Source organism: Channa argus, chromosome 18, assembly GCF_033026475.1.
Source record: "Channa argus isolate prfri chromosome 18, Channa argus male v1.0, whole genome shotgun sequence".
NCBI classification, from domain to species: domain Eukaryota; kingdom Metazoa; phylum Chordata; class Actinopteri; order Anabantiformes; family Channidae; genus Channa; species Channa argus.
The window spans coordinates 17,656,996-17,671,133 of record NC_090214.1 but is presented as its reverse complement, the minus strand read 5'-3'; the positions used below and the strand labels follow the sequence as shown (position 1 = coordinate 17,671,133).

Here is a 14,138-nt window from a genome sequence, read left to right as displayed (position 1 = left end):
CTGACTCCACACACCTACCTGCTCACCTGTTTTCCGTTTCCTAATGAGTCTGAGTGTACAGTATATGTAGCAGCACTGTTTCTGCACTCATTTGCCAGGTAATTGTGAGAGTGCTTCATGTTTTGAAGAGCTGTAATTCATTCTGAATACTTCCTTTCTTTTTAGTCATCCTGTTCCTGCACCCGCTTGCCTGTGTGTTTTTGTATTCAGTGTATTTTTTAATAAAACCACTTCACCCCATGGTCCTCCCTGCCTGTGCTCCTATCACCAGCTGTAACAACCTCTAAAATCCACTAATTAACACACTGCATTTATTTCATATTGAAAAAGAAAACTGAAAGCAACATGTTGTGGACTTACAGGGGGTTATGTACTGGATTGTTTCTTTTGACCTGGTTGCCTGGCAACTTCATGGCTGAAACCCATATTAAGCATACAGTCATGAGAGTGGCATCTTCTCATCTAATGTTTGACAAAAAAAAAAAAGACAAACATCAGGTCTAGTCAGATACAGTTCAGTTCAGGCTTCAGAGCTAAAGGAGAGAAGAAGGTAAATGAAGAGCTAACACTAAAGCACTGTTTTATCAGCATTGGTTTTGGCCTTTTGAAAAATGTTGTTTAATTAACATGTCTATATTTCACTTTGTGCAGGTAACACATATGTTTAAATGCCCACTGAAAATCTCTCATTTGTCCTCTAATTAACATAATAGAGAGCATTTCAAAATGATTTTTCTGTGTATAAGGGCTAAAATGTCTTTAGATAATAAATGTGCTGAAAAAATGATCTTAAATGATGAGATTGAAGTTTTCATTAACAACTTTAACAAAAAAAAATCAATGCCGGTTCCACTCCTAAAACATTACACTTTGATAATGAAGACAACAAAAACATCACGTCCTTAGACTTATGTAGATGACACATTCTTTAACCATCTAATGAGATGTCTGCTTCTCAGATAACAGGATGCTCACAACCTTTTCCCCGAAAACAAAAAAATATGCAGATCTGTTGGGTAAATGCCAGTGCTCCTCTCAAAATACCACACCTGAGCAACTTATCTGCAGGTCATGACCTGGAATAAATGTGATCCCCATCAACAAATTAAAGTCTGGTATAAATGCCAAACTAATTTCCTCATCAAGTCAATAACACACCTCGCATTTGCCCAACAAATCAGGACTTGTAATTCCTTTCTAAATCTCTAAAACAGAGTGCACTATAAAAGGTATTTAGCATTTACATCAACAATGAATGTCTTGTTTAATCCTCCCCTGAGATGTCTTGTCACGATTATTACAGTGTTTCTTGCAGAAGCAGCACTGCTGATCAGTAGAGACAGATGGTTGTTCTCTGTGTGATTTCGTTTCACTCCGGTATCTCTTTGAAAGAACACAGTTGAAATAACAGCGATTTTATTAGACTGGAAGTTTAAATGCGCCTCCTAATTTTAATGATTTTACATACATCAACATAATTTTCACCTAGTGGTGAATTTTAATTTCAGATCTTTATTAATGGAAAAATCCTCATCTATCCCCAAAATAAAGTCTCCGCCTTGAAAGGGTATGCTTCCCTTTTGAGCATGTCTTAAATTAACATATACTCCATTGATAAATTTCCATATACAGTATTTCTTCAATTACATTTCAATTTCAATCACCGTTTAAGTAATAAAATGTTACATGTGCCAAGGGGAAAGTAAAAAATAATGCCACTATGTTTAGTATGTTGCAAAAAGGTGCTGTATGCAACTTCCATAAATACAATTTGGTCATTCATGGATTTATTCTCTTTTATCCCCAATTACTGTATAAGTTTAATTTAAGAACATCTCATTACATTTTTACATGGTATCAATTAGATTATGGTGATTATGGTTTTTAATTTAGCATCCTGTCCTTAAAGACTGCCAATTATCTGGTGGTACAGAGAGAACAGCCACGGAGGTGACATTTGAAAAGAGAATTAACAGCTAAGTTCGTCTCAAAAGTCAACTGGGCTAATTGAATTTGACTCCCACAACAGGTCTCTACACTGAATGTAATTTGCCATTACAGATGGAAATGCAGTATTTTTAGGCTCTGGTTTAACTATATTTTTTTCATTATTTCTTGCCCAGAAGGCAGCACTTTGAATTGTTGTGTTTACTCATGCACTTATAATAATGCCCTAATACTTGAGCACTTGGATATAAAGACATCTACGGATATAAAAAAAATGGCACTGGTTCCTTTTATCTACTCAGTCAGCGAGAGTGAGTTAGTATGTGTTGTTGTGTTTTGATATCTGTGCCTTAAATGTATTGAAAAAGCCTGAATGGAAGATGTGCATACATCGTGTTTCCTGTAAAAATGCAGTCTGTAGCAGTTTCTGGCACATCTCTTAAGAACATGAAAGCCATGAAGAAGATTTACTAATCAGTGGTACCATGCATTTCCCATGATAAATGAGAAATATATTTAAAAAGTTATCAGTCAAGATATTTAAAATCCTCTCCTTCCAATCCTTGTTCAATTTGAGTGTGTGTGTGAGTGTGTGTCAGTTGGAGAGGGAGAGGACAGTATTTTAGAAGGAAAAACTGGTAAAATAATCACTTCAGTCTTAGCTTTTAAATCGCTCTTAATGTTTGCTCCTTCAATGAATTAAAATCTCATTACTGGGATCTCCTGCGTGTATAGTAAACTTTGTTTGCACATCAATTTGTTTGTAATTACCACTTGCTTACCACTGAAAACCTGTGGATGTACAGGGCAGATATAGGTTAATAAAAGTAGAGAAAAAGCTAAATGTTGATGTATAAGCAGTTTGTGAAAATATTGCTGCACTTTGGTCATTTTATACTAGTAAAGGTGATGGGACAGTTGTCACATTTAAACAATGATTATAACAATTGTTACCTATGTGTGTGTATTTTTTGGGGAGGTTTTGTTTAGATTTTTCAAGGAAATCCAAGTAAATCTGTGCATACGAACAAGTGTGTGTGTGTGTTTTTCTTTCTACAGTTTCTCTGTTGACCAAGGAGCCTCTGCAGCAGGAAAGGTGAGATTCAAGAGTAATCATTTTTAAACACAGCATTATTATCTGTCTGACAGTCTGTTTACGCTACCACTGGCCTGGAAAATGTTGTTGAAGAGTGACGATGGGCCAGTGGTTCCAATAATCACTGTGAGTGTGGTGTGAAGTTGTACCTGTCAAGTCTCACCGTTTACTTGTTGGCACCTGATTTTAAAATGTTTTGGCTTAGAAAGCTTGTGGACTGTGCCCAAAGCACATAACTTAAGCACCCTTTTTTTTAATATCATCTAAAATTCAGTCATCCATTAACAATAGTCATACTGTCTATATAAACAGTGGAAGTAATAACAACTTGAACCTAACTGCCTTCATCTACTCATACAACACTGTGCATTACACTGATACATTGCTTAAATAAGCACTTGTTTGTTGTTTAGAAATTTGGTAACTATACCACAAAATTGTCCTAAATTCACTCACAACACTGTACCTTTACTCTTGACTTTATTTCTGAAAGTAAGGTTGGGTGTGTTCGAATAGAAAAAAAAGGTTAATAGTTGTAAGAGACAGCAGTTGACAGCAGAGAAAAAAGGGAAGTAACAGAAAGAGAAGGATTATGAGTGGGAGAGGTCACGTTACATTATGGAACCTCTGATGGACAGTGTTCCCCTTACTGAGAAAGCAGGACATGGACTGAAGGAACACAGTAAGTGAGCAAAGCAAAAGAGAGACAGACGGGACATGAGACGGTATATTGGGGAATACATTTCAACAACACCAGGGTCCAAAGAAAGTTTAAATACTCTTATAAATCATAGTTGTACGGGGTAGCAGCTTCCACCAGCCCACTTTAAGAATTTTGGATCCCTTGGTTATCTTCATCCGCTTCAGGAATTTACAGGACACTTGACTTCAGTGTGTTCAGAGAAATAAGTCAAGCTCTTGGTGATGTACACTGAGAGATGCCACACTGCACACACTGAGGTTAAATTAATATGGGACTGTGACATTTGGGACTGTAAATTTTGACTCTGTAAGGAACATGAACAGAGTAGTGTATAAAATTGAAAGAAATACTAGTTAAGTATATGTTGTTCCTTGAAAACATCCTTCTATTATACAAAATGCTGCATTTTGTAAAAACTTCCTACTCAACTTCATGTGTGTGACCGGTATCATTCTTGTGTAAATGTTTTTTGGGCATTTAGATACAGTGGGGTGGCTGTAGATCAGTTGGTAAAAACTGAAAAACTAAACTGTGTTCTACGCTGCTTGGCCAAAAACAAAAAAAACCCAAAAAGACTAACACACTCTAATATTTGTTGGACTGCTTTTAGCGTTAATTACAGCAAGCATTCACTGGGGCATCATTTCAATGAGCTTATGCAAGATCTCATCATTTATTTACTGCAGTAATTAACAAATGGAAGGCTGTTACCTGTTTGCTTAGTTAAATCCAGGTTGTGACTTTTCTGTGGCCAGGTAGTGTACTACCCATCATGAGCAAAGTAGTTTTTGAGGCAAAAGCTCATAGCCCCTACAACTGCTACACATGGTACTTGATTGTGGTAAATCAGTAATGCAGAATTACTGCAATTTCATTTGAATTATTCTAAATATTTTTTGGCCTGAATAACATTTGAGCTAATTTACTAATCGTGTAGGTTATTTGTATAAATGAAATTAATGTAATTAGTTTGTTATTTTCCCATACAGTGACAATGACAATGCTAATGACCAACTGTAAGTTGTACCTTGTATTTACAAGGTTAGACAGTGAGTAAATTGTTTAATGTGTAAGAAAGACTTTTACTTTAGGCCGGTTTGTCAGATGGTCAATGCTATCAGCACAGCCGAGTTCTCCTCTCTGTTATAGTATCTCAAAACTAGCTCTTTTGATTGTGACCGTTATCAAAGTATCAACACTATAATATTGCAGAAACTATTCTTTGTGGCAATTGCAAGGCCTTATTCTAGAAACTGACCTTGATGAAATATAGGTTGTTGTTGACAAAAGTGGTGCCTTTTGATGAACTAGTTCCAAACCATGGTATTCATTGTGAATATGTCTATATACGCATATATCCACAATATAATGTGAATGTGTATATTTCATGTTTGCTTCAAAATTAATGTCTTGAGACAGTGTGTGAGACACAGTGCTTACAGTTTCTCCTCTGAACATGTCCACACCACCTCAATCTGTCCTCTCTGACTTTTATAGTTATACATTTAATTATTCATTTGCAATATGCATTTTTTAAAGCATAATTTTAAAGGCAACTGTTAATGTCCTAAAAGACTAGCTTGCAACATTTTGAGCTTTGTGGCAACAGCTTCAGGAAGCCTTTCAAGTTGATAAGGAAATAGTTTTTCCTGGTTTCGATTGAAAGAATGTAGCTGGAATGCAGAGAGCCCTGACCTCAATCTCTTTGGGAAGACAAATGCTAAATGCAATCTCTGACTGTTACCAGCCTGCTCCTATGTTGCTCATGTTTATGGAATGAGATTTCCACTTCTGGCTCTGTTTTGTATTTATATTTTCAGGTGATGTAACATAAAAGTACTTTGATCCCACCAATCAATGCCACAACAGCTGTATCCGAAGACATTCCCAGGAAACTTTTAAGGAGGCCCAGGGCTTCTCAAAATTGGAGCAAAGAAAGTTTGAAAAGATAATCATGGTTCTGAGTGTGACAGTCAGAGTACACAAGATCACAATAAGTAACCAAGTAAGGGAGATTTACGTGGTGTTGCTGCTGTGCTGTGCTTATGTATAATGTGCATATGCATAATGTGTATTACATTATATGTGCCATGGAAATAGAGGGGGAGAAAGAGGACATTAAAAGGTAAAGATATGGAGCAGCTTTGGGATAAGAGAGGTGATAATTCAGAGTTCTGCAGCTCGCTAATGATGTGAGTCAAAGTCAATCCTCACTGCTAGACTCACAATGTGTCAACACTTCCTTGACATAATGATTTCGTTTAGAGTGATCTACCGTTGATTGTGCTGCTTAAACAAACACAGGGGTTACTGTTTATCTTGTAATTTTTTTCATCCTCCTGTCAGTTCTCCCAGGGCTGCTGCCTGTTGAGTCAGCGCATCCCAGCGGTCACATCATCTGTCCTTCCACCCACACACACCCCTCCTCTCTTCTTCCATCCTGTAATTGCAGCCCAAAGGCCAGACCAGACCAATAAGCTAATTAATTAAGGATAGGTCACACAGCTATTCTCAATCATTATTTCTGGTCTGACCCCACTTGGGCCCTGATCTACAGCAAATGAATGTTTTTGGAAAGAGAACCAAATAGATGGATAGATACTAATTGAATTTTAATGTTTCACCACTTGAAACACAAATAATAACAAAAGCAGGAAGGGGTCGTGGCAGATGTTAGAGCAGAAACAGTTACCAATTCCTTTGGTTCATAAGGGTTTGTCAGCATCTTCAATTAAAAGAGACTTGAGTGATATCATGATAATTACCAATAAAAATATATATATCAGGATGAAAATCTTCCAAATCACCTAGCCCCTAGCAGTGGACATGGAGTTCACAAAGCTACTTCTTAATTCTTCCCCTTGTTATACAGCAGCAAATACTTTTTGCCACTTCACACAAAATCCTGTGTTTTCCAGTAAGCTTCAGCTTCTAAGACTTTCACAAATAGCATTGGCAATAAACAGTAAAAGTGGTGATATTAAGTTGAATTCCTGCTGCTTGAAAAAGAAAAGCAAGGTTGAGGCTGCATCAAAGGAAACAGACATTATGTGAACAGTGGTTAAATGAAATCCTGTAAAATGTTTTATTTAGATTTGAAAAAAGTGCAGAACATACTGTGTCACGTTGGTGACAGGTGCAATGACTGTGTAAGTCAACATAAAATAAGGCACCATCTAAGATGTTATTATGGTCTACTCGTAAAGATTAATACTTGACACAAATACCTGCACAATGTTCTTTACTTTTTTGCACAAAAAGCAAAGGCTTATGAAATGTTCACCAGTCTGTTTCACCCAAAGCAACTTCTTGGACTGTCTCTTGTTCCTGGCTGCAGTCTTGTTTTTGCAACAACAAGTGTTTCATCCAAAGCATCGCACTGCACGAACTAGGCCAATGGATGTTTTACCAACACCCTGACACTGATGAGCATTTTCTGGGTGTGCCACAGCCTTTATTGTTCACATTCAGAATAATCAACAAGGGAGGCTGGGAGTGGGTCCACTGAGCACATGTTTTCAAGTTGCATTGTCCTTGGGCAAGCGCTTAACCTGTTTGCTTCCCCAGCGCCTTGCATGGCAGCTGCACTATCATCCATCGATCCTAAATTTCCCCTCCATTTTACTAAAGTAGTTCCAACATTTTTAAACAAGGCAAATAACCAGTTCTTTCTTCACACATTTCAGTTTGATTTTTTTGTTTTGTTTTTCCTTTTTTCTGTGAAATAATTGCATTTGTAACTTAATATAGCTTTCATGGATTATTATAGGAGTTAATAGTTCAGATCATATTTGTTTAGATTTTGTGAGGGTGAACTATATAATATTTTTTATACTTGTATAAATTCTAAAAGATTGAATATTTTGAGCCTAATGTCATTTATTGTATTTGTAGGCAGATTGTTGGCATGGATCAGATAAATTTTTTTTACAGAATGCTTCTGGTTTTACTATACAACAAAGTCTGCAAAAAGGCTCAATCCTGAATCCTGAATGTGTGTCTCAGGGTGATCCACATTTACCATCAGACTATAACATGGAAAGTTGCCTGTTAATCTATATAGAAGAACAACAACCTTTATTGTCATTGAGCATCAGTACATGTTCCAATGAAATTCTTTCTCTGCATTTAACCCATCCCCCTGGGGGGAGCAGTGGGCAGCCATGGGGCAGCCCTGAGTGTCTCACCTGCTGGTTATGCCAGGATTTCATCCCATTCTGCATCCTATTCTGCTGCTTCTACCCATTGCTTTCTCAATCACTAGTCTCATAGTGTGAAAAATACATACTACACATACTAAACATAAAGACTAAGATGAAAGATGTATGTAGTGTACTTTTTTCAAACTGAAACCTGCATATAGATAAAACTACCACATTTTTCCATGACAATATTCATCACATGCTATAGAAATGTTTAGGCTTGTGCTTGTTTAAGCTGCTTGTGTTTAAGAAAGCACAAATATATCTGGCAGGTTTGAAGTATTAACACAAATAATATTGGTACACGCAAACTTTCATCTATCGAGGAAGATCAAGACCACTTCACACATCCACCAAGAGTGCGAAACCTAATAAGCCCCATCTTAGGGGTTTAAGGAGTTAGGGTCCACCCTGTTCCAACCTCCTACCTTAACGAGCGTATTCAGGCCTACTCTGGAGAATATAACTGGACTCCTCAGCCACTTTATTCAGACTGAAGAAGCTGCTTGGACTAGTAGTGAAACGTTTCTAACCAAACAAAAGAAGTCCAGTTGTCAGATTCAATCTTCGGGTACATGCAAACCTGATTTCACATCTACTCGCATTAAGATGACACTGTCAGTGAGACAGTGAGGCTCATATGAGTTAAATTCCCCCAACCATCAGATTTGGCCTGTCTTCTACTGATGCACTGTCATATGTCTAAAGCCTGAAAGTGATCTTTGACATGTCATCACAGAACAGAAAGCACATCAGTAGTTAGACAGAGATCAGGAGCAATATAAATACTTTATAAAGACATTGACAGTGAATCTGATGAGGGTTTATAGAGCCTGTATTAGTAAAATCTATCTTTACACATTTTGGTTCACTTGGGTGCCATCTTGGTAACATAACCCAGCAGCAGGTTTGCTCCCATTTAGTGCTTGTATGTGTACTTCAACATCTAAGTGAGAAGGAATATTTATTAAAAGATTATGGCCATCTTGTACATGTCATGGACTACTTTATTAAGTGTAAAAAGTCATATTATACATGCAGTTTATCGATTGCAATTTGATGTTGTATAGGACTTTATGAATCTCAGGTAATAAATGGTATTGAGTTCATTGATTCTCTAACACGTGAGTTTTAGAATCTTCACCACTATTTGATAGATTGCCATTAAAGTTTACCGATGTCCATCCCCACCTCAGGATGCAAAAATGTAAGAATTGACCACTAATTTGGTTTATTAGCAAATATCTGCATACCTAGTGACTGTCATCTGCTTCAGCTGTGTGCTTATCGATAAACAACATGTTAGCAGAATAACGTAACTAAACTAATGTGGTAACATTAGAAAACATACCTGCTAAACAGCTAAAAGCTCTTCTCAATGTTAAAGCTTTGTCATTTAGCTGTTTTTCTGTATTTTTGTTCATGTACAGTACATGTAAGGAATGTAGGTTTGCAGAAGCAAGGTTTATTTTGGTTGTATTGGATTTGTAACATCAACTCACATACGGATGTCAGTAACACCCTATTGTTTTAATAACTCTAAAAGGAGAAATAGCAATTTCACTGAAGGAAGAATATGAATAAAATGAATTACAGTAACCACAGTAAAGGTTACTCTTTTAGTTTTGACCACAAAGCTCTACATATTATGTAATATTTAAGAGCCAGTTTACGTCTGTTTAAATATTAGTTTAAGTGTTGTATGAAAGAAAATCTGTAATGTTGGCCATTTTATTAACACAGACAAATTCAGTCGTCATGCATAGCTTACTGAAATTGGTCTGCTGTGAAGAACCTGAAATTTCCAGCCTGCAGCCATATTTGTAAACAAAATCAGGACAGCTTATGAATGTCTTTACAACAATTAAATACATATTTTAATTTATTAGACATAAATTTTACAGAAGTCCATGAATATAAATGCCAGATCACATCTGTCAATAGTCATTTCACTTGTGTACAAATTATCTCTATTTCTGTTTATTAGTCAAATGTATAATAAATGTCATCATCATTCACTGGCACCAGAGGTGTATGGGAAATAACTAAAAGGTCATGTATTTCCTAGCTGTGTGCTGTAAGTCAGTCAGTCTTCTGAGAGCATCAGATAATTGCCTAAACACATATCTGGCCCCAGATATTGATTGTGTTTCTAATAAATTGTTTTCTGATGTAAAAAAGAATTAAGCAAATTTGGTGGCTCTGTGAGACAAACAGATCATGCACACATAGAAATTTAAAGTGCAAATGAAGAGAGAGAGTAGTGGGGGGAGTAGCAGCGATGAGTGACCACAATCTATGACCTTGATGAACCTGATTAGCCATCCTAAGCTGCAATAAGAGCCAAGTTAGACTCACTTCTTTCGCAGAATGAGATTGGTTTGAGACTTGAACATACCTCTTTTATGGTTACCACGGATAGAGGTGTAATGTAATATTACAACTTCTCTCTGCAGGCCCTAAGTCAGTTAGTATTTTGTGCAAAAAATGCACAATGATTTGTGTGTGTGTGTGTGTGTGTGTGTGTGTGTGTGTGTGTGTGTGTGTGCGCGCTTGCTTGTGTGTGCTTGTGTGCGCCTGTGTGTTAGCATGTTACATGTTCCTCTCCAGTAATTTCTTAATTATTTCAACTCCCAGTGGAAAAAAAAATCATTCCACACTTTTGTTTAGGTGAGTGCAGAGATGTGGATAATATAAATAAAAGGACCTAGTTTTATAACAATTGTTACTGTTTGACAAAGGTGCTGGAAAATAGTTGGTTGGGTAAGTGATGTGAACCCTTGTCTGTTTTCAAAGCAGGTTTTTGACTTTGAATATGGTATTTATTAATAATTCCCATAAAGATACACATAGCAGGTTAGCAGACAGGTTTTGTGAATGGGATGCTTTTAAAAATTCTTTAAATCTCTATGCAAACCTGTATGTATGTGATAATATTGCTTTCACCACTTAACAACAAAACATCTTATTACCAGATTTAAAAACAAGTTTTATAATTTACTCAAATTTGAACTGTTTTTTCTGTTTTAAGCACTGTATCTATGTACAGCATCTCTATTAATTTATGCTTCCATCCATACAAGATAGTGCTGCATCCTACAGTACTGCACAATATAATTAAAACTGACGCTCTCTCTCCCCCACTTTTTGTCACAGACACATTATCTCTTGCCATCATTCTCTTTTTCTACCTGTATCTTCTCCACGTCTCCTTTGCATGTCCTCTCTCTTTGTCCTGAAGTTATCCCACAGACCTGCAGGCTGCTTTAATGCAGCTTATGTTAAAATCCAGAAATACTCTTTTTCCCATCCAGCCTTGAATGTCCAGAATAATGCAAACATCATAATTTAATTTGCATGAGAATTACAAGCAATTTATCTCGTGGGTGTCACATGTGTCCAGATGAACTGTCTGGTTACTAAAAGATATTCCATACCTTCCAGCCAGACAGTGGCCATGATATAAAACTGTAAATCAGAAGCTGAATCAGAAATTACATTTATATATATCCAATTTGCAAGAGCAGATACAGTATATTTAGAGAGAAACCTGCCTAGATTAATTAATATTAACAAAATAAGGGTATATAATAAAGGTAATTGATCATCAAAAACAGTTTACATAAACACAATGTCTAGTGGAAAGGTTTGGGTAGGAAACAGAACTTGTGTTCTTTGTTCACCTATTTATGCTGTTTTTTGATATCGTAACCACATTAACTCTAATGGAGATGTGAGTGGACAAAACATTGAGGAGAACAGTGTAGTTAAGCTACAGCAGAGATGAGGCTTGTGAGATTTCCAGGTCTTAACTTGGGCAGTTTTTGATCGTTTTTTATCTGATTTTATCGATTGGGTGTCAAAGGTGGTTGTTGTTGTTGTTGTTGTTGTTAGCTGTGGTGGTCATGGAGATAAAAGGGCCAATATGTTTATCTGCAATTTGATAAACCCAGCCAGAGAACAGCCGCAGAGATGGACCAGGTCCAACAAAACAGCCCAGCATTATAGGATGTCCATTAACTGTAAAATAGTGGTCTTACAGTGAAAGTACCCTCTGGCCATCCTCGAATATCACCCTCTGATACAGACCTCATTAGCAGAAGACTGCAGGTGTTCCACTCCAGTTGAATGACGACCGATTTCATTAGCTCCCTAAAGTGCCAATCTGACCTCTAATACAACAGAAAAAGACAGGCTGACTGCTCACATGCCTCGTCTGTTCCCATTAGTTCACTACATGGCGCCCTTGAGTTAAATAACCGGGACACGGAGGCTTTAGAGACATTTTTTTGGTTAGGATAGGGGTGATTAAAATTCCGTAAAGGTAGCACTATAGTTCACCTTGAGTATTAAACAGTTGTTGGTGCTGCTCAGACTAGGACACTAGAACAACTACTGCTGATATTAGTGACGGACGAGTGTGGGCAAGAGTTGAGGATGAGGTGAAGACAGAAAGTGGAAAAGGAGAAGGGGAAGATGGCACCGGGCCCGTTTCCTCCTTCGGTTTCCGTCTCATACAGACACAAACCCTGAAGCTGTGACTTTGAAGTGGTGTCTTTGATTAAGGAGTTAATTAAAGAAAAGCTGCGTGCTAGTGAGCAGATAACTGAGGAAAGAAAAGAAACAGGCAGTGAGAAAAAAGGAGCAGATACGCAGCGGAGCAGTGATATTGGCAGCTCATCAGTATCTGAAGTGTCAGAGTGTTGTCTTTCTGATTGGCAGAGGAGCCAGCTGGCACACACTGGAGACAGATATGAAAACTTAAAAAAAAAGGGAAAAAAATCTGCCACCCACATGTGTGAACAAAATGATTTCTGTCCTGCTGCATGTAGTGGTGCTACCACCACAAAGTATTAATGATAATGGATGATGTTAAGACAGCAGGAAGAAGGAAGTAGGATGATAATTTATACATTTAGGATGAAAAGAGTGATGGTTCACTGTATGTGGGAGTCATTTCTGTTCTTGTTCTTAGTCTGTACTAATTGGCTTCCTACCTTTGTTTTTACTCTGCCCATCTCCTGTTCCTCTGTCTCCTCTGGGTTTATGGTGTTATCTCCCTCTATCTTCGCCTTTCCTCCCAATCAGCTACTTCTTCTTTTAGTATGTTCTTCACCTCCACTAACACGAAGGTTTCCTGTTCTGCCATGTAAATACCTGCCTGTAAAACTCTGCCTAGAGCTCCTCCTGTTTCCCCTCCGTCCTTCCAACTACTTTACTATTCCAATTTTGTGTCCCCGCCCTCCCAATTTCTCTCATTTGCTCGCATCTTTCCTGTTTTATCTGCCATTCTTCCACAATCTTACATCACATCGTATCAACTCCACAATGAACAGTTTTCTCCTCTTCCTTATCTCTTACCATCCTCATGTTGTTCTTCTCTCTTATCATTCTCTTTCATCCCTTTTTGTTTCAACTTCTTTTTTACCACTAAAAACGTTTTCTCTAAATTAAATAGATGTTCTAAATATCCATTCTATTCTCTTGTCTTTTTTTCCTTTTCCTCTAACTACATCAGCCTGGCTTTTATAAAGGTGTGGCAGGCTCACAGGTGACTCTGTCCAGCCTGGTAAACCAGTCCAGGGCCATGCTGGAGGAGCAGGCGCGTCACCTACTGACAGAGGCAGAGCGGCAGACCATGGGCTACTATGTGGAGGAATACAGGGATGGGCACATTGGTGTGGAGCAGTTGGTCATGGCGTTGTTCGAACTACTGAATACACATGCGAAGGTGAGAAACGAGAAGGCTTGTGTTAGTCTGAGAAAGGAAAGGAAAAAGATCAGAACAGAATCAATTTTCCTTGAGCAGGAATCTGTTCTCATGTAAAGTCTATGTGTGTGATTGCTTAGAGGTTTGAAGTTCCCCGAGCCCTTCTAAGATTTATGCCTAGGCTTTTTGCCGATGCTTAGAGTTCTGTTTTTGTTTTTCCTTCCTTCCCGGCTCTTAAAAGTCTCTTGATTTTCTCACAGTCTGCAGTAGTTCATCTTAGAAAAAACATAATAAATCAAAGGTGTTTTTTTCCAGCTTCTCAAGTATGCTATCACATACTCAAAGAAAGCTTTTCCAGTTGTGCTGTGCTGCATTTTTAGCTACTATACATTTTTCTTACTGGATGGATTTTTTTTGTCTTGCTGTACAAAACTACAGTAGAAAGTAAACAAAAATTAGATTATGGCTTTGATCACAGGT

General features: G+C 37.5%; 1 protein-coding gene across 4 annotated transcripts in view; it reads left to right on the top strand.

The window, feature by feature from the left end:
• whrna (whirlin a) overlaps nucleotides 1–14,138 on the top strand; it is a 125,429-nt gene that overhangs the window by 92,293 nt on the left and 18,998 nt on the right. For all 4 annotated transcript variants that reach the window (XM_067483761.1, XM_067483762.1, XM_067483764.1 and 1 more), the window contains exons 5-6: nucleotides 3,007–3,043; nucleotides 13,467–13,679. In XM_067483761.1, the coding sequence (XP_067339862.1) occupies nucleotides 3,007–3,043; nucleotides 13,467–13,679 (250 nt within the window). The remainder of the gene's footprint in view (nucleotides 1–3,006; nucleotides 3,044–13,466; nucleotides 13,680–14,138) is intronic.